Below are 22071 nucleotides of genomic sequence, written 5' to 3' on the forward strand. Positions count from 1 at the left end.
AAGGACAAAAAACTCTCTGACAATGACCTTAGAAGAAGAGGAGATTGGAATAAGATCCCAGCCCTGAATTAGTAAAGACCATTTTCTCCCATGTGACTCACAGAACTTTCCAGTATTCTCATGCCACAACCAAGAGACAGCAAGAACCATAAAAAACAGAATCAACAATTGTTTATGAGAAATAAGATTAGATTCATTAAGTATAATCTTTAATAGAAAAAAATAAAAGGACAAATTTGGACACAGAGACCAGCCACACCCCATCTACCTGTATATATTTTGTTTACACACACAGCAGTTCACATATTATCCTTCCCCATTGGAATAGGGATCTCCTTGAGAGTAGGGATTGTCCAAATAGCTTACCATCTCAGAGAGGAAGGAGAAATGGAAATGAAGGAGGAAGTAGAGGGGTGAGGAAGAGAATTTGGTAGTCAATACTAATGTTAAAATTATATTTACATGTAGTTGTAGAAAAATAAAATATAATCTAAAAATAAATGTCAGAGATAGGATTTAGAAAAAAGAGAATGTAAGGACTGTCTTTTGTCTTTCTTTTTATCCCCAGCACTTGATCCAGTCCCTGGCACATAGCAGACATTTAGTTGTTTATTGATTAACTGACTGTAAGTAAAGGGCTGGGGAGATAAAGACCACTAGTTCTTTAAATCTGTTTTTCTCTCATCACACTGGATATGATAGAGTATCTCCTTTTTATAACCAAACCAAAGGGGTAACAAGGGGACTCAATGGATTGAGAGCTAGGATTGGAGATGGGAGGTCCTGGGTTCCAATCTGCCCTTGGAGAATTCTTAGCTGTGTGATCATGGGAAAATCACTTAATCCCATTTGCCTAGACCTTACTGCTCTTCTGCCTGAGAACCAATATTTAGTATTGATTCTAATATAGAAGGTAAGGGTTTAAAACAAATAAACAATCAAAGTAAACCAGAAAATCTACCAATTTCTATCTGTCTATTGAGAGATCATGCCTCATGGTCTCCACTGGAGGCTTGATATTTGAAGGGAACCACAAATGCTGCAACCACAAACAAATACGGTTGTGCTGCTCTTCCCTGTGTTATAGGAATGACCCACTACCCTCACTCTCAATATAGTCAAACCCTTCCATTCTATAGAGGAAGGAACTGAGTTTTCTAGCCCTCGTCTCACATTAGATTTCTTTCTTTCCAATCTGGGGTCTTTGCAGCTAGCCCAATCTTTAAATAGGGCTGTTATAAAATAGTTTGTCAGTTTAAAAAAATATATAAGCTCCATTTCTGCCTCTATTCCTCCCTACCTCCATCTAGCAAGACATTATGTCTTGTAAGAAATGAGAGAGAAAGAGACAGAGAGAAACAGAGACTGAGAGTAGTCCAGTAAAACTAATTAACAATACAACTCTTTGAAAGACTATGGAATATCCTACACCCATAGTAATCCTCCACTTCTGCAAAGAGAAAATAGTATATTTTCTTAACTTTTTTCTTTAGACAAGCTTAGTTATTAGAGTTATATAGTATTTAGTTTCACTTTTCTGACTTTTCCATTTGTATAGTTGTATTTATTGTATATTTTATATATGTGTGTGATTATTCATATGTGTATGTTTTGGTTCTACCTACTTCATTCTGCATTGACTTCTGTAACTCCCTATTGGTACATTCTATTATCTCTCTGCCCCATCATAAACTTAAGGGGAGTGGATGCTTCATTTTTGTCATTATATCACTTGCATCTGGCATAGCACCTAGGATATAGTACATGCATAGAATAGCATTTATTTATATAAGCTTTAAGATTTGATAGTATATAAGATAGTATGTATAGTTTTGACACATTAGTCATATCCCAACCAATGATCCTGCCATTTTATTTTTCCTTTAAAATATATTTAAGCAAAATTGCTAATGAAATATGTCAATTTCTATTTTGGTAATAAATATTTTAACAAGGATAGTCGCTTTAACTTTATAATTTAGAACTGATTAATAGAACCATTGCATGTGACCTAAATTTATTTCTTTTTACATTTTTATGCTCATGGTGTATATTGTTCTTTTGACTCCGCTTTCTTCTCTCTGGGTCAGTTCATACAAGTATTCTCAAGTCTCACTGAATTTTCCAAATCTGTCCTTCCTTCCAGAAGAATACTATCCCATGACATTAATATAACACAATTTGTTCAGTCATTCCCCAATTGATAAAGACATAATTTGTGTTGAGATTTCTTTTACCAGGAAATCATCTATTTTAAGTGAAAAAAAAAATACATTTTCTGAGACAATGCCAAGAGAGGAAGAAAACTGAGATCTTACTCTGTAAGTGGATGGAGAACACAAAGACTCCCTCTTCTCTTAATTTCCAAAAGAAAGTCTAGTCTGAGGACATCCAGACAGTTAGAAGCAATGATATGATTGTGTATTCAGGAACAATGCCATTAATGAGAGAAGTCCTGCCAAGCGTGGAGGAAATCAAATAAAAAAGACAGGAACTTCCTAACAACAAAGGACATTTGGCTGGGAGTGCTTTAAAAAACAGTAGAGTTACATTCAAGTAAGTGCCAAAGCTCTCAATAGAAACACTCAGTTGTTAGTATATATGAAGGAAACTACCACTGGCAAGTCCTTCCTTTTATTCAAACCTGACAAGGAAAGAAAGGACATTACCCATTATTTGAAATTCAACATGAAAAAGAAGCCATGATATTTCCATATGTCCAAAGAACAAACTGCTTTACCCTAATGTAAATGATGAGCTATCTCATATGAGAAGAAAAGAGAGGATGCTATGTGGCTCAGTGGATAGAGAGTCAGGTCTGGATACAGAAGGTCTTGGATTCAAATTTGACCTCAGTTCCTTCCTAGCTGTGTGAATCTGGGAAAGTCACTTAATTTCATTTGCCTAGTTTTTAGTACGCTTCTGCCTTGGCACTGGTTACTTAGTATCAATTCTAAGACAGAAGGTAAGGCTTTTATTTTATTTTATTTTTTATTTTCATTTTATTTTGTTAATTTAGAACATTGTTCTCCTGGTTCTGCTCCTTTTACTGCATCAATTCCTCGAGGTTGTTCCAGTCCCCATAGAATTCCTCCAGTTTATTATTCCTTTGAGCACAATAGTATTCCATCACCAACATATACCACAATTTGTTCAGCCATTCCCCCATTGAAGGGCATCCCCTCATTTTCCAATTTTTGGCCACCACAAAGAGTGCAGCTATGAATATTCTTGTACAAGTCTTTTTTCCTGATTATTTCTTTGGAGTACAAACCCAGCAGTGCTATGGTGGGATCAAAGGACAGGCATTCTTTTAAAGCCCTTTGGGCATAGTTCCAAATTGCCCTCCAGAATGGTTGGATCAATTCACAACTCCACCAGCAATGCATTAATGTCCCCACTTTGCCACATCCCCTCCAACATTCATTACTTTCTGTTGCTGTCATGTTAGCCAATCTGCTAGGTGTGAGGTGATACCTCAGAGTTGTTTTGATTTGCATCTCTCTGATTATAAGAGATTTAGAACACTTCTTCGTGTGCTTATTAATAGTTTTGATTTCTTTGTCTGAGAACTGCCTATCCATGTCCCTTGCCCATTTATCAATTGGAGAATGGCTTGATTTTTTGTACAATAGATTTAGCTCTTTATAAATTTGAGTAATTAGACCTTTGTCAGAGGTTTTTATTTTGAAGATTGTTTCCCAATTTGTTGCTTCCCTTCTAATTTTGGTTGCATTGGTTTTGTCTGCACAAAACCTTTTTAATTTAATGCAATCAAAATTATTTATTTTATATTTTGTGATTTTTTTCTAACTCATGCTTTGTCTTAAAATTTTTCATTTCCCAAAGATCTGACATGTGTACTATTCTATCTTCACCTAATTTACTTATAATTTCCTTCTTTATATTCAGGTCATTCACCCATTCTGAGTTTATCTTGGTGTAGGGTGTGAGATGTTGATCCAACCTCAATCTCTCCAACACTGTTTTTCAATTTTCCCAGCAGTTTTTGTCAAATAGTGGATTTTTGTCCCAAAAGCTGGGATTTGGGGGTTTATCATGTAAAAATAGACTTGAATCCAGGACTGCAATCCCCGGAAGTCCTTGCTCCATTTCCCCAGAATGCTTTGTAATCTCACTGAATTCTCACCTGGGTGGAGAGCAAAATCATTATTTAAAGGGTCTCCGCCCATGGCAGGCTCTTCTCTTCCTGGTTCAGCTGGCAAACAGACACATTTCATGATGTGAGTGAAATTTGGGTTGGCCTCATGGCCCACCTTGCATGTGCTTCTCTTGCTTGTATTTTCTTTAATCCTTAACCTTTAATAAACCTCTAAAAATATAATACTCCTTGCAGAGAGAAACAAATTTCTACCTGCCTCAGTTTCCCATTTACTTGCATTATGATTTCCCAACCTTGTGTCCAATAGTCTTGTGATGGGGTATTCAGAGATGAATGTTGCTGGCTTAATAATTTCATAAATATTAATACGGTGATGGTGATTGCTGTTATTTTCAAAAGCTTCCTGCACCTGCTCCCAAAAAACTTTAAGTTCAGTTGAGGTGATAAGCTCCTCATTGGGGATGGAAGTTAAATTAAAGAAGAAACACTGGACTGTTTTCCCATTTGTTTCTGGCAGCTCTTCCAAAGATTCTTCATGGTGGAAGCTTCTGACAGTAAGAAGAACAGCTGGTTGCTCTCTCCAGCTGGTAGTCCATGGTGGGATACCCCAGTTGGCCCGAATGCAGGAGGTAGAGGTCTAGCATGTAGGGGGGGATGATCGCATTTTTGTTGGGGCTCAGTCTCTGCTTCAGACCAAACATACTGAGCAGTCGTAGCTCAAACTCGCTCAGGATTTCTTCTGACTGCTGCGGTGTAGAGTGGCCGGATTCAGCGAACTTCCTCCTGCCCACCTCCAGGATAAGGCCGGCTGAATCACCCAGCAAGACTTGGTAAAGCAGCAGCACTAGAAGAGAACGGATCCCAGCAACCATGGTCAACCCACATTGTAGTTCAAAGGGAGAGATTCAAGAATGGTTTCACCAAATTTCAGAGTCTCAGGTCCATGAAGCAGATTCTTTACCAGCCTCCAACTCAAACTCTTGGCCCACCAGCCACGTTCTTCTTTTGCTTGTATTTTCTTTAATCCTTAACCTTTAATAAACCTCTAAAAATATAATACTCCTTGCAGAGATAAACAAATTTCTACCTGCCTCAGTTTCCCAAAATTTTAATCTTTACAATTTAATCATAGACTGTCTTGCTGAGGTTACTTACCCCAAGTCTCTTCCCTTGATCTCTGCCTTTCTGTCTCTTAGCCAGTACCATATTGTTTTGATGACCACTGCTTTATAGTATACTTTGAGATCTGGTACTTCAAGGTCACCTTCCTTCACATCTTTTTTTTTTCATTATTTCCCTGGATATCTTTGATCTTTTGTTCTTCCAAATGAACTTTATTATTTTTTTTTCTAATTCAGTAAAAATGTTTTTTGGTAGTTCAATGGGTATGACACTAAATAAGTAAATAAGTTTAGGTAGGATGGTAATTTTTATTATGTTCGCTTGTCCTACCCATGAGCAGTTGATGTTTTTCCAAATGTTTAGATCTAGTTTTAATTGTATGGAGAGTGTTTTGTAGTTGTGTTCATATAGTTCCTGTGTTTGCCTTGGCAGATAGATTCCCAAGTATTTTATATGGTTTTTATATTTCTCTTTCCAATTCTTGCTGCTGAGATGTGTGGGAGATATATAGAAATGCTGATGACTTATGTGGGTTTATTTTGTATCCTGAAACTTTGCTAAAGTTGTTGATTATTTTGATTAGCTTTTTGGTTGATTCTCTAAGGATTCTTTAAGTAAACCATCATTTCATCTGCAGAGTGATAGCTTGGTCTCCTCATTGCCAATTTTAATACCTTCAATTTCTTTTTCTTCTCTAATTGCTACTGCTAGTGTTTCTAGTACAATGCTAAATAACAGAGGTGATAATGAGTAGCCTTGTTTCACTTCTGATCTTATTGGGAAGGTTTCTAGTTTATCCCCATTGCAGATAATGTTTGCTGATGGGTTTAGAAATATAGTTTTTTTACTTTTAGGAAAATACCCTTCTATTCCTATACTTTCTAGTATTTTCAATAGGAATGAGTATTGTATTTTGTCAAAGGCTTTTTCTGCATCTATTGAGATAATCATGTGATTTTTGTTGGTTTGCTTGTTTATATGGTCAAATTATGTGGATGGTTTCCCTCATATTGACCCATCCTTGCATTCCTGGTATAAATCCCACCTGATCATAGTGAATAATCCTCCTGATCACTTGCTGCAGTCTTTTTGCTAGCTTTCTATTTAAGATTTTTGCATCTATGTTAGTAAGGCTTTTTAAATACTGAAAGAAAAATAAAAAGAAGAGAAAGAACAAAGATTTTAAGATAATAGATACAATAGTGAAAAGTATCTTAGAAGTCATCCAGTCTAACCTTTTCATTTTGTACATAAGGAAAATGAATCTCAAAGAGGTTAAATGACTTGCCCAGGACCACACAACAAATATATATATCTGGAGCAGGATTTGAAACAAAGTCTTCCTGAGCCCTATACTAGCACTCTAGACACTACTCCATAGAGCCTCTAATAAAAGAGGGGAAAACCTCATTTAGATTCCTCCTCCCTCACTCTCAAGTTACATTTCTTCTTAAAGAATATATATTTTCCTAAATTTTAAAAAGGTTAGAATCGACAAATTTAAAAATAGTTAGAATTGACAAATAACCCCAGTCTTTCTAATGCCTTTAGAATTTTGCATTTTTTTCTTATCACAGCTCTGACAGGTAAGCACAGCAAGAAATGGTATTTACATTTTACAAATGAGATAACTGAGGCTCAGAGAGAGGAAAGGTCTCATCTAGACATAAAACTGGTACCTGAAAGAGGCATGGACTGAACCCAAATCTTCTGAGTCAAAATCATATATTCCTTGCATTAAACCACATATTCCAATGGCTTATTTCAATTTTCTCTGGGTGAATACTTATAAAGGCATGAAGTTATTCATCAAGTAAATCTATCCAGCATTTATTGACCATCAAGGAATTGTGTTGGACACTAGTAGTATTCTCTCGGTAACCGAGGATGACGATTGTCTTTGAGTGTTTTGCACAAAGACATTTGTGCGTGAAAGAGATTTAAGTGGAAAAGTCGGTGCACAGAGACAGTCCCACTCTCTCGGCGTTGGAAGCCTAGGGTTACAGAAACAGTCAAAAATGTGAAATGAAACAAAACAATAATCTCTGCCCTCCAGGAATTTGCAAGGTTCAAAACAATTATAAAAGCAATTCTGAAACAATGTAGAATGATGTTGGGTAGCTAAATGGTGCAGTGGAGAGAATGCTGGGTCTGGAGTCATGAAGACTCACCTTCCCAAGTTCAAATCTGGACATAGACACTTACTAGCTATGTGATCCTGGGCAAATCACTTAACCCTATTTGCCTCAGTTTCATCATCTGTCAAACTAGCTAGAGAAGGAAATAGTGAATCACTTCCATATCTCTGCCAAGAAAACACCAAATGGGCTCAGGAAGAATGGGACACAGTTGTAATGACTGAACAACAATAGAGTGATGTTGAAAAACACAAAGGGAAATTATAATAATTTATTATTATAATAATTTCAAGAGGGGAGAGATTATATTCAAGAGAGAGATAAGGGAAGGTTCCATGAAAGTCCTCTAAAGAAAAGACACCAACAATAAAGATGTCAACTGGCAGAAATATTGAGGGATGGTGGCATAAGCATAGGAGATGGTCTGAGTAAATGCAAAGCAGTAAGTGGAGTAGACAGGAAAAAGTATAGAAAAGGAGAAGACTAAAATTTAACTGACTCATAGAGTACTTGTTGGGGAGAGCTGAAATGAGACTTAAAAGGCAGAGATGCTCAATCTGGAATATGATATCAAGGTGTTTGTATTTTATCCCACAAGCAATGGGGTGACATTGAAAGGGGGGAATTCTGTTTAAACTTTATAGAAAGAGGGTCTGAACATTTAGGATAGAAAAACTAATTCTAATTCCCCATACAGGAGAAATAACAGAAAATTATGATCCCCTCTCTTTCTATCCTTGCAGTGTTGCTAATAAGGGCATTTTGATACATCTTTAGGTATTTAAGGATATCAAGGATTTAAGGATATCAAGAAGGTTTCAGGGCATGTGTTCTCAAAATACCTATGAAGAATAAATATTAATAAATGTTCTTATATTTCTCATATACTTATATGTGTGTTTATGTATAAATGTCTTCCCCCTCTTCAAGTAGATTCTATGTTCCCTAAGTGGAGGGAACATTTAGTTTTCATCTTTGTATCTTTGTGTCCTTGGTGTCTAACACAGTGCTTTCAATGTTGTAGGAACTTAACATCTATTATATTGAATCCAATCTACTATTCTATGAATCTCACATCTATGGGTTCAAGGTCAAGACTGGTAGTGGAAGGAAAAGACAGACACTCTGAGAATAGTTAGCTCTGCTCTCCTCTCCCTGGCACATTTTGTTTTAACTATGCATATTTTTTGCTTTGACTTAACTATTGCATCTCCTCTCACTCCCATTTGAATGTAAGGTCCTTGAGAGGAGGGAATTCTTTACTTTTTGTCCTTTGATCTCCTGTTCAGGTTCATAGATCTGGATCTGAAAGGGACCTCTAAGATTATCTGGTCTAATTTCTTCATTTTACAGAAGAGAAAACTGACACTCAAAGGGGTTGCTCGTTTCCATGATTGTGAGCTAGGAAATTACTTGATCTAAGTTTCTGATCATTTCATTTTCCCATCTGCCTTATTTCTTGTAAACCTTAAAATTTCTTAGACTTATGAATGTTGGAAATTTCACCATTGGAAAATTTCATACTTGGAAAAAATTTCCTACTGATAGTAAGATCTCTATTGGAATGTGAACCCCCTTAGCACGGGAGGATCCTTCTCCTCCCTACCTAAGACTACTTTAGGATAGAAACCTTTTGCTAAACAATGGAAAGGGCTTTGACCTATGCTTAAGCATAGAACAGGAAGTTCTTTGAGTCATGATTGATTTTAGAATTAATACAATAGAGATACTTGGAATGATAGAACCAGATCTTGGAAAATACAATCTCCACCCTACTCAGAGTAAAAGGATTTAGGAAGGGCTGCAGCAAAGGATCAAGATTTAATTATTTGAGAATATGACCTTCAACAGACATGTGCAAAGCCACAGACCTCTGGGCGGTCCTGGGTTAAGCTAGAGCCACCATTGGCACAGGGAAGACATGGACAGTGATTGGTAGATGTGAGAACTGAGGGGAGGGAACTTAGATGGTTTGCTTAAAGATAGTGGGGTCTGAGGACTGGGGGGGTTGGAGAGGTTTTGCTCTGAGAGGTTGTGCTCTGAGAAGTTTTGCTCTGAAGGAGGCTGGAGGTGGAGGCCCCTGAGACTGTTTCTCCATTTTGGTCACGTGAGTGATAGGGACTGATCTCTTTTCTTTGCCTCAGCTATCTAAGGGCTTGGGCCCTTTTGGCCCAGCCTAAACAGAGGGGGTATTTAAGCCCTATTCCCTTCTCTCCCTTTCCCCCTCTCTCTCTTTCCCTCTAATACTTTTCTTCCTCCTGTTTTTAATTAAAAACTCCATAAAAGATTGACTGCTGACTTGAGTTTTCATTTAGGAATTACATAGCTGAATTCCTTTGCGACCTTAAATTTATATATATATATATATATATATATACATATATATATATATATATCAGTCTTTTAAAGTGATTTCCTTGACACATTCTCTAATCCTGTTCTCCATTCTCACTCTGACCTCCAATCCTTCAACCTTCCTTTTATTCTTTCTCAAGCCAGGGGCCCTGAACAAGGGCTCTTCTCCCTTCCATTTTAGGATAGTACTTGGCACCTTGTAGCCGTTTAAATATTTGTTGATTGATTGTTTCCTGAACAACCATTTGGTGAACAATTCAACTCTACGCTATCCTCTGAACTCCAGCTTCTTGCCTCATTATTCTATTGCCAATAATGTCTTGTCGATTCCCCAACCTTTGATTATTCTCACCATCTGCTAATTCCCTGCTTTTTCTTATGCTGCTGAGCAGAGTAGACAAAATCATGAAACCAGTCTGGATGGACTGACTACTAACACAGCTTGTACAATCTCAATCCCGCCCACACTATAGCAAGGCCACTCTTTAATGCGCCCCTTATCAATTCAGTGTCCCACTCACTATCATCTCTCTCTGTCTTCTTGTTGCTTCCCTACTGCCTACAGACATAATTGTCTCTACTATTGTCTCTGTCTCTTTTTTAATTTAGAAAACAACAAAGCCCCTCTCAGCCCTCCTTGCTAGACAAAATGCTATATTTCACCTCTCTTTGTGGATAAACTCTTTGAGAAAACCATCTATAATCAGCACCTTCACTTTCTCTACTCTTACTTTCTCCTAATCTCTCTGCAAACTGCCTTCTGACCTCATCATTCAATTGAAACTGCTCTCTCAAATGTTATTAATGACCACTTAATTGCAAAATCTCATGGCATCTTTTCAATCCCTATCTTTTTCAAGCTCTCTGAAGCCACTGTTAGTGTTGATCATTCTTTTCTCTTCTCTTTAGGTTTTTCACAGCACTATTTCTCCTGGTTCTCCTCCTCCCTGTCCTGAATCTTAGTATTCTTTATGTCCACTAAATGTGGGTGCCTCCAAGGGTCTCTTTTTTATTTTCTTCCCCTATATCTTGATTGACATACTTCCCTCAGCATCCTCTCCCATCTGATCCGAGTGCTAGAGGATGGAATGCCTACCTCTTCACAATGTTTTCATTTGTAGAGGACAGAAACTGGACTCTCAGCTCATTCTATTTCGTTTCTGAAGCTCTGTTGGTTTCATTTCAACAGAACACCCTTCAGCCCACTCTGGGTATTTGGTATTTTCCCTCATCCCTTCCTCCCAACTCTTTTCTGCCTTCTTTTGTGTGCTGTCTCTCCCACTCCCTTAGATTACAAACACCTTTTTATTAATCATATTAATTATACCCCTTGCTCTTAGCATAGTTTCTGGCGCATAGTAGGTGCTTAATAAATGTTTGCTAGTTTGGTTTGGTTTGCAAATAGCTGTTTGCATGTTGTGTCCTCCTTTAGAACGTGAGCTTCTCTAGGGCAGGGACTGTGCATTTTCCTTTCTTTGTACCCCCTCCCACTAGTGCTTAGCATAGCACCTGGCACATAGTAGGCACTTAATGAAAGCTTGCTTACTAACTGACAGACACACATTGTAAACATAAAAGACCAGATTTGAACCTAAGTCTTTTGATTTAGGAGCCAGTACTCTTTCCCCTATATCCCTGTTGGTGAAGATGTGGCTCATATGCCACAGTGTCCCAGAGAGGGCTGCTCCTTCCCCCTTTTCCACCACTCCTGAAGGCATTTTTTGCATGCCATGCCCCTCTTTCCAGCAGACCAACGCGAGCACTGCCTCCCTCCACTCTCTGGGGTAATCCTGGAGCAGAGGGGAAAGGAGGGGGCTCACAGGTGGTTTGAAGGTGCATTTTGGGCACGTGATGTCTAAAAGGTTTTCCAACATTGCCCTATATAGTTCCATGTACATAAGAGAGAGTTCATAACTTTTTGTTGAATTGAATGGAATATCTCATTATGTATGATAGATGACGAAGTCACTGAAAGGACTAAAGTCTGCCTGCTGGGTTATTTCATGGAAGCCTCATTATGACCAATAGAATGTGAGATCCTTGAAGGCAGGACCTGCTTCATCTTTCTTTTTGTAGTCCCAGGCACTAGCACAGTGCCTAAATCAGGGTGGGTGCTTATTTAATGAATTTTGATTGATTTATTAATTAACAAGTCTTGGATTTGGAGTCGGGGTTCAAATCCCAGCTTGATGTCCATATCTACTACTTCTAATATGTATGAGTTTGGCAAATCAATGACTCATGTCTCTGACCCTGTTTCTTCCTCCTTAAAATAAAGGGGATTGGCTTCTTGGGGCAGCTGGATAACATAATGGACAGAGTGTCAGGGTTGGAATTGGGAGAACCTGGCTTTGAATCTGGCCTCAGATACTTCCTAGCTGTGTGACTCTGGGCAAGTCACTTAATCCCAAATAGCTAGTCCATGCTTCTCTCCTGCCTTAGAATTAATTCTTAGTACTTATTCTAAGACAAAAGGTAAGGTCTCTTTTTTACAATAAAAAATAAAATAAAAGGGTTTAATTAGATGACCTTTACAAGTCTTCTTCCCTTTTAAATGCACTGCTATAAATAATCCCTAAAGCTATTCCTTAGACTGGGGAGGGAGGTTACCTCCCATGTCACAGGAAAACATCCCTGGGTGCTGCATCAACAGCTCTTAACTCTTCTACATACTCTATATCTGAAATAGTTAATTCAGGAAAAAGGGTAAAAAAAAAGGAAAAAGTTCAGGTAAAACCTTTCTAGATCTCTGTGATCCTCTCACCATTGCCCAGCTGTGATTGTTCTCTCTCTTTGCATATTGTCCGCCAATGAATTATTTGTACACATGCTATATTCTCTGAAGTGGAATGTAAGCTCCTTGAGGGCTGGAAGTATTTTATTTCTGCCTGTGCATCCTGATCAGCTAGTACAAGACCTAACATATGAAAAGACCTTAATGTATTTGTATTGAATTAAGTTTAGTCAATAAACCACACAATTTCATAGCTAAAGGCTGTAGCCAGTACTTACATAAGTGATTACACTCAGGTAATAAGGAAAGTAAATCTATTCTGCAAATAAGAATGAGGGAGATGGAAGTATCCATAGCAATGACAACATATTATATTCAGAGGATCATGGCATTAGAACTGGAAGAGACCTCAGAGGCCATCTAATTCAACCACTTCATTTTACAGATGGAGGAAACTGAGACCCGAAGAGGTTATAGGGCTTGCCATTAGTCATAGAGCTATGGAAGCATCAGAGGTAAGATTTGAATCTATGTTCCTATTGCATCTTAAAAACTATGGATGTAAAAGGGACTTCAGAAAGCATCTAATCCAACTCCCTTATTTTATAGATGAAGAAATTAAAGCTCATATTGGTTATGTGACTTGCCCAATATCTCACACAGGTAGGAAGTAACAAAATGAAGAGACAATCTCAAATCATCTCACATCTAATTCAATGCTCTTTTCATGAATCTATGGAAATACTCCTGAAACAAATACATTTATTTTCCATGAGGTACCCTACTATCCAGATTCAGTGGACACAGAGTAAGCCTGTTTGCAAGAATGAGACAATCAGAAGTCTTCAGTGGACCAGAAATCTTGTTCACTCCCAGATGCCTTTATGGTGTTTGCTGGGTTGTCCATCACAAACTACTAAAGGAGCCTAAGCCAACTTGAACCAGTGTTTTGGTTGGTCATTGCTACCAAACATCCCAAAACATTCTGTTTCAATGTTGTTTCTGGAAGAGACTGCTCACTCACCATCCCTGACTCCTCCACCCCTAACTTCTCCCCAAACTACACCTTTGGGGTCTACAAGTTTAAATTGTCCTTGCCCCTTAGGCTGTGGCCTCTATTGCATCTGGAATATGGATGTCCCTGAAAAATATGTCTCAGTTCTTTCTCTTTCAGTAAATCTTTGTCATGACCTCAAACAGGACTTCTCTGAATTTGAGGGGTGGGTATTCATTTGGCACATCTATTTAGGGATTGTTCTTTGGCTACTCAACTTTGAAATTATTTTAGAAGGAAACAAAAACCAACAAAGGTAAAACTAAGAATTCAGTCCATTCTACCAATGAGACATGGGGAGATAGCCATCTTCTCCAGGAAGTCTTTCTGATGCTCCCTGTTTGTAATAATCTTCACTGTCCCCACCCACCTCACATATTTTATTAAGGTTTATTGATTGATTTTTATTTGAAGGTACCCTACTTAAATCCATCACTTAGGAACAAATTTCTCATTGAAAGCCCAGGTTGTAATCACTAGACAAGGTTCAGAATAATGCCTCTACCTGGCTTACTCCTCTCTCCCATTTCCATCACTTATTTTGCTCTTCAGGGCCTTCCTGAAGTTAGAATCAGATTATATTTTCTATCCAAACTATCCCAGACTCAATGCCTGGCAGAATTCAAGAAGGGAATTAGGTCAAAATCTGTGTGGTCTAGAGAAGCCTGATGCTGAGAGATGCAGAAAATGGTTTCCCAATCTCATTATGTTGACTACATCTTGGAGACCTTGACTTTGGTGGAGTGTGCCTGTTCTCTAGAGAGCCCTCCCAGACTGCTGGGATGCAGTGTGGTTCAAGGGTCCAATCATGGCCAGAGTAGATATCTACTAGGTAACTTGACAACAACATTTATCAAGCAATTTCCTAGGTAATGTAGATGGAGTAGAGCTTTTATTTCTATACAGAGTGAATCAAAATCTGCCCCACCCCCAATTCCTATGGTAGGTGAAAAGTATTGTCAATTTTCAATAAGTTCTAGCAGATAAACATAAATTTCACACACCAATTTGCAATATAAGAATAAGACTTCCCCATGCAGATCACAACCCATCCATATAGTCAATGGCTATATAAGAATAAAAGGAATTTTATTTGGATTCCCAAGACCTGGTTTCAGGACCAAGTTCTACCACTTACTACCTGTGTAGCCTTGGATGTTCATTTAACTTCTCTGGAACTCAGTTTCTTCTCTAAAATAAGGTTAAAATAGATGACCATCTAAGAGATCATCCAGCTTGGCATATCACGATACATGGCACATGGGAGGCACTTAATGAATGTTTAAGGATTGAAACTATGTCCTTATGAAATTTCCTACAGGTACATTAGAGATTAATTGAATTGCCCAGGGGTAGGATAATGGAATCAGAGAGCTAGTCCTGGAAGACTTATAAGTCTATCTTCCCAACCAAGGCATATGTGCCAGAGGAAGCTGCTCCCTCTCCTCCCTCCATACATGCCTGAGGACATTTTTCACATCACCCACCCTTCTGCCTAGCAGCCCAATGGGAGTGCTTCTTCCCTCCCATGTTTGGGTTAAGGTAGAGGGTTCATATGCAGTGTGAGGGTTCCAGTTTGGGCATTTGGGCTCTAAAATTTTGCCATCACTGTTATAAGTCATCTAGTCCAAATCCATCTATCTATAAATGAGAAAACTGAGCTTCTGAAGAGGTTAACTGAATTGTACCTGATGACAGAAATTGTAAATTGAAAAGCTAAAATTATGTTAGGTATTCCTGGATTTGAGCCTAATACTTTATTCATTTTATCAGAGAAACACAGAGCTATTATGTGATCGCATGTGATAGATTAAAGGCAGTATGTCATAGAAGATAGAAACCTGACCCAAGACTTAAGATGCTTTGAGTTCAAGTCCTGTCTTCGGTTCATAATGACTGCATACTCCTGGGCAAGTCACTTAGTTTCTCAGTATCTCCAGATAAATCTAAGAATATAATTTATAAAATAATTAGAAATTTGCATTGAATGATGGCATCTTTCTCATCTAGATTTTCATACACACAGTTAATCACAAATGTGATTTTTTAAAAAAGGTAACTATAGCCAAATATGCTTGGCATATATTGTTTTAGTCTATTTGACTATATTTAGGAGGGATGCCCAGAGACTTTTAGTCTGCCATATGTGCAATGGATTGAAATAACAAAGGGTAACTCCAAGAAAACATAAAGCCTATTAAACCTGAAAGGGACCTCGGGATTACAAAAGTCATGGGGCTCTGGCCCAAGAGAGATCCTTTATTTTTAAACAATCTATTGTGAATACCCATCCTCTCTAAATGAAGATTATCAATTTTATCTCTCTGTATTTGCATTACCCTCAGAGGAGAAAAGTACGCTTTGATAGAAATGCACAGTTGGAGAGGACCCAGGAAAGAAAGAAAAAAAGAGACAAAAGAAATATTAGTGGATTTAAAAGTACTTGATACCAGTTGGGACTTACCTGTTCTCAGAAGCAGCAGATTTCCTCTGACACACATATTTCCCTGTGTAATCCACACTCTCTTTAACATCCCATAAATGAGGGTTGCTGGCTCGAACGCCAATAATATTCACACCTTTCTTTACCTTTGCCCTGTTGAGGGAAAAATAAGTATATTTCAGAGATGAGATGGACCTATAAACCATTGGGTTGACAAGTAATTCATGACACCTTTTTATGCTATGATGATATTAAACCTCAATACCTACACATACAAGGCTGACTGAAGCAGGTGCAAAAATGAATCAAGTCAGATATTAAAGCCTGGCAAAGTGGAAAGTGGAAGTGAGGGGTCAGTGGATAGAGTCCCAAATCAGGAAGACCCACCTTTGTGAGTTCAAATCTGACCTAAGACACTTACTACCTGTGCAACCCTGGAGTGATCACTTAATCCTAATTTCTTCAGTTTCCTCATCTGTAAGAATAAAATAGAGAAAGAAATGGCAAACTGCTCAAGTATCTTTGCCAAGAAAACTGCAAATGGAGTCACAAAGAATCAGCTATGAATGAAAAGATGGAAAGAAGGTTTGACTTAGAGTTAAGAAGTCTTGAATTAAATTCTGTTGTTGGTACTTATTAGTTGTTTGATCCTGGACTAAGAATTTACATTCTCTGAGGCCCAATTTTGTTATTTATAAATCTAAAATAAACTAAAAAGTATATGTGTGAAGATTACTATAATAGCTAGATATATATATATATATATATATATGTATCTTTTAATTTTAGAACAGAAGAAATATTACAACTCTGGGAGGTACATGTATTATTATCCCCATTTTACAGATGAATACACTGAGGATAAAGTGACTTGCTCAAAGTCACACAGCTACTAAGAGTCTCAAGCCACATTTGAATTCAGGTCCTCTTGACTCTGGACCCAATGCTCTTTCCATCACTGTGCCACCAGTTGCCTCAAAAATTGAAGCATAAATATTATTGTTACCCTCTTAAAGAAGAGGAAGCTCAGTCTTGGAAAGTAAAATGAATTACCTAAGTTCACATAGTTAAAAAAAACACCAGTAGGAATTGGAATTCAGGTTTCTTGTTTCTTAGTCATATGTGAGATTTCCAAATAATAATAGTTTGATTACAATTATAATCCCTTAGTTAGAACCATAGATTGTTAGTTAGGTATCTATCCATCATTTTGACAAGTCTTTAATTATACTATCAAGGGGAATGTGTAGAACATTTTTTAAAATCCAAGTGATAGTACCAGCTTTAAGCCCTTATACCACCTCAAGCTAAAATATTTTTAAAAATATTTTAAAGGTAACTTTCTTTTTCATATGCAGGATATATTCTTCCCATCTTCCACACCAAAACTACCCCAATTAAATTATATATATATATATATATATATATATATATATATATATTAAAACCTTACCTTCTGTCTTGGAGTCATAAGGGCTAGGTAACAGGGGTTAAATGACTTGCCCAGAGTCACACAGCTACAAAGTGTCTGAGGCCAGATTTGAACCCAGGACCTCCCATCTCTAGGCCTTACTCTCAATCCACTGAGCCACCCAGCTGCCCCTTTAAATTCTATTTTTAACAAATAAAAGTACTTGAGCAAAAGAATCAACAAAAAGAAGTCCATATCTTCATCTAATATCTGACTATATCCATGGCAATCTTGTGATGCCACTTTATAGATGGCTTAGAAGAGTATCATTCATTATCTGTTCTCAGAGGTATCAATTAATTAATAGATATTGTGGGAGCACCCTGGAAAGGAACTTGTGAGTAACACTAAAGATGGGAAGTGTCTTAGGGTTACCTTTAGAAATCCAAGAAGTGAAATAGTTAGCCACCTTCTGGGGTCTGGGATCACTCATAATAGGAATCAGGGTTGGTGGGGAGGTGTTATATTTGTGTGTTCATTTATCTCCTCTTTACTCTAGAATGTAACATCCTTCATTTCTCTCTTTCTATCTCAAGTATCTAATACAGTATCTTACAAATGTCCAGTACTTCATACATTCTTATAGAATGGAATTGGATTGTGTTATATATTTTTAAAATTGGGATGAATGGCAATAGTTTTTAGTTTCATTAGTATCATTTCCATCAACCAAGAAGTCTTCAGGATTGTATGTTGAAAAGATTTTGAAATCTATTTTGAATTTGAAATTGAAAAGAGTAAGAGTACATTGGTTCAAATCTTGACTTACCCCCTAATAACCTGTATAGGAACTTGTGGGCAATAACATTAGAAATGGAAATGTTAGGATTACCCTTCGGAAACCTAGGGACAGACACAGCTATCACCCTTTGAGGTTTGAGACCATTTGCATGATGGGAATCAGGGATGTAGCCCTTGGACAGGAGGTCCTTCAATAAACCACTTCATCTTTCTAGGTCAAAGTTTCCTCAACTGTAAACTGAGGTAGTTAGATCATATGACTTTTAAGGTCCTTTCCAGCTGAACATCTATCATCTTACAAACCTGCATTCCTGACCTCTGGACTATAGGTGACAATTCCTATCAATGGTTAAGCTGATGACAGAAGCATACACAGTTTAGCTTCCCTATGTAGGAACCAAATGTTAATTTCCTTTTTTGTTGTTGTTTATGACAAGTGAGTTACACTCGTTAATGGAAGTTTTATAACCTACTTGTGGTGCAATAAATACAGGTTATACTGACAGGTTCATTACTCAGAGATAAATACAGCACTTGAGTCCAGAAGATAACTTTACTCTAAGCTTATATTTTAATAATGCTTCTTCCTTGATGCAAAAGAACTTCCCTTAATTTCCCCCAGAGTAAGTACCCACTATGGATGGGTAAATGCAAGACCAGTCCCGTCAGAGGGCTTATTCCAATTTTAAAGAGATGATTCAGCATATACTTGACACTGATGCTCTAGGGAGAGGAGGGTATGTCCTTTAAAAGAAGTAGAATAAACTTCCAAGGACTACATTCTGAAACCTGAATCACCAAATATTCCACTTTCCCTCCTTAGTATTCTTGTAGCTGGTTGGAAAGAGAAACAAATCCTCTATTCTTAAATTGGACTCTCACCAAGTCTGAGAATCTAAGGGTATGGTGGAATTTCAGGTATCTCTCACTCAAAGCATACCTCTCATGGACACAATATTGAGCTAAGGTTTGTACTCTCCTTCCAAACATAACCAATATCCAATCTCTTTCATTTCAGTTGACATCCTTCTCGTCAGTCAGGTTTGCAACTTTGGAGTCTTCCTTGACTCTGCTTTTTCTCTCAGATCTTACATTCAGTCATATCCCACTTTTTTCCATTTTACCTAAAAATCACAGGATCATAAATTCAGAGATAAAAGGGAACCTTCATTCTAATGTTCTCATTTAACAGATGAAGGAACTGAAGTCCAGAGACTGAAAGTGACCTACTTGGCAGCTAAGTGGCAGAGAATATTGAAAATGGAGTTAGGATGACCTTGGTTCAAATATTTTTAATTAATTAATTAATTTAGAATATTTTTCCATAGTTACATGATTCATATTCTTTCCCTTTCCTCCTCCTACTCCCACAGCCAATGAGCAATTCCATTGGATTTTACATGTGTTACTGATTAAGACTTATTTACATATTATTGATTATTACACTAGGGTGATCATTTGGAGTCTACATCACCAATCATATCCCCACTGACCCATGTGATCAAGCAGCTGTTTTTCTTCTGTGTTTTCACTCCCACAGTTCTTCCTATGAATGTGGATAGCATTCTTTCTCATGAGTCGCTCAGAATTGTCCTCAATCATTGCATTGCTGCTAGTAGAGAAGTCCATTACATTCTCTTGTACCCCAGTGTATCCATCTCTGTGTACAATGTTCTCCTGGTTTTGCTCCTTTCACTCTGCATCAACTCCTGGAGGTCGTTCCAGTTCACATGGAATCCCTCCAGTTCATTATTCCTTTGAGCACAATAGCATTCCATCACCAACAAATACCACAATTTGTTCAGCCATTCCCCAATCAAAGGGCATCCCCTCATTTTCCAATTTTTTGCCACCACAAAGAGTGCAACTAAGAATATTTTTGTAAACATATTTTCCCCTATTAACTGCCTTAGACTCTTACTAGCTATGTGCCCTTTGGCTAATCCCTTCTTCCTTTTTTCACCCTAAGAGTTTATATTCACATAATAAAAAATATATAAGTATTAGCTATTATTATTGATCATTGCCATCATGGTCATCATCATCACAATCACCACCATCATCATAATCATCATCATTATCCAGTACTGCACATGTGAAAAGTCACAGAATTAGAATTTTAATTCTGAACTTCTGACTTAAAATATAGAACTTGCTGCTATGTGACACTCTCTCTCCCAAGAAACATCTCCCTTACTTTTCTACCCAAGTCTTTTCTATTTCAGGCCCTCATTACTATTTACTGAAATTTTTTGTGATAGACTTATAATTGGTTTATCAGTAAGAATATCCTGATTGCCTCAATTTCCTCATCTGTAAAATTAATCAAGTGAAGGAAACGTCAAATTTGTCTATAATATCTTTGCCAAGAAAACCACAAATGGTATCATGAAGAGTCAGAAAAAACCTGAAAATTAGCTGAGCAACCAAAGGCAACAACAAAAATTTCTAGTCTCTTGCTTTCTTAATCCGCACTGTACAAAGTTGACAAATTTTAACTTCTAAACCATGGATCTAACAATGTTATTTCCTCTACTCAAAAACTGTAATGACTCCTTGCTTTAAGTGGGATAATGTTCAAAATTCTCAACCTAATATTTTAGATCATCCAAACCTGCTTCCCACTTGTCCTCCTACCTTTATTTCATATCTCTTCATCATATGTTTTCCAATTCAGATAAACTGGTCTGCTACTCATTCTTTATATGTGATATTTCATCCTCTATCTCTTTTCCTTTGTATGTGATGTTTTCCATTTCTGGAATGTTCTTTCTCTTCACCTCTACCTTATAGGACATCTATTGGTGTTATTCAGTCATTTTCAGTCTTGCCTGATGCTTTGTGGCCCCTTTCTGGGGTTTTCTTGGCAAAGATGTTGGAGTAGTTTACCATTTCCTTCTCCAACTTATTTTGCAGATGAGGAAACTGAGTCGAAAAGGATTAAGTGACATGTCCAGGGTCACACAGCTAAGATTAGATTTGAACCCATGTTTTCCTGATTCCAAGCCTGGAACTCTACACTGTGCCATCTACCTGCCCCATTATTTAGGTTACTTGAAAGCAAAATTTCCCAATTCATCTAATTATTTGAATTTTCTCTCTTCAACTTATTTTTATTATTTTTGTATATTCAGCTATGAGATCCCCAGTAGGATCTAATAGACTCCATGAGAACAGGGGCTATTTTTAAATTTGTTTTGTATCTCCAATATCTATCATAGTATCTGATGCTCATTGGGTGTCCAATAATTATTTTTTGAATTGAATTGAATTTTTACCACCTCTAGAAATTATGAAATCTGTCACTGGCAGCTTGATGTATAGTAGAAAGAGGGCAGATCATGGAATCAGGAAAATGTAAGTTCAAATCCAGCCTCATACATTTATTATCTGTATGTTCTTGGGCAAGTCACTTAACCTTTGCCTCAATTTCATGAACTGTAAAAAGCAGGTAATGATAGCACCTATCTCCCAGGGTTGTTGTCAGTAGCAAATGAGATAATATTTGTAAAGCACTTAGCGTGCATCTGGTATAGACTAGGTATTATATAAATGATAGCAATTATCATACTAGCTATTGCTATTGTTATATTATTATTTGTAATATATTTGTTATATTATTATCATATTATTATTATTCTTTTCCTTATTAGTGATAGCTAGGATTGAACATTCTGTTACTCAAGGGAACTGATCATATGGGAATAAGAGGAGAGCTAGTGTCACCTTTATTTTGGAGATACTGTCTTTATAAATAGAGCACAAGACTGTATTGTTAAAGTTAATTGTGGTTGGGACTCTGAATATATAATATATGTGTTCACTGGGGATTTAATTTCTAAATCCCAAAATGAATTACTACAGTAAATGGAATTTGTGGTAGTTTATTT

At 37.2% G+C, this 22071-nt stretch overlaps 1 protein-coding gene across 1 annotated transcript in view; it reads right to left on the bottom strand.

The window, feature by feature from the left end:
• Positions 1-22071, bottom strand: part of TMEM132D (transmembrane protein 132D) — a 1072445-nt gene that overhangs the window by 573667 nt on the left and 476707 nt on the right. The window contains exon 3 of the mRNA XM_001378917.3: positions 15991-16122. Coding sequence (XP_001378954.2) covers positions 15991-16122 — 132 coding nt within the window. The remainder of the gene's footprint in view (positions 1-15990; positions 16123-22071) is intronic.

Source organism: Monodelphis domestica, chromosome 3, assembly GCF_027887165.1.
Source record: "Monodelphis domestica isolate mMonDom1 chromosome 3, mMonDom1.pri, whole genome shotgun sequence".
In the NCBI taxonomy this organism is placed as follows: Eukaryota; Metazoa; Chordata; class Mammalia; order Didelphimorphia; family Didelphidae; genus Monodelphis; species Monodelphis domestica.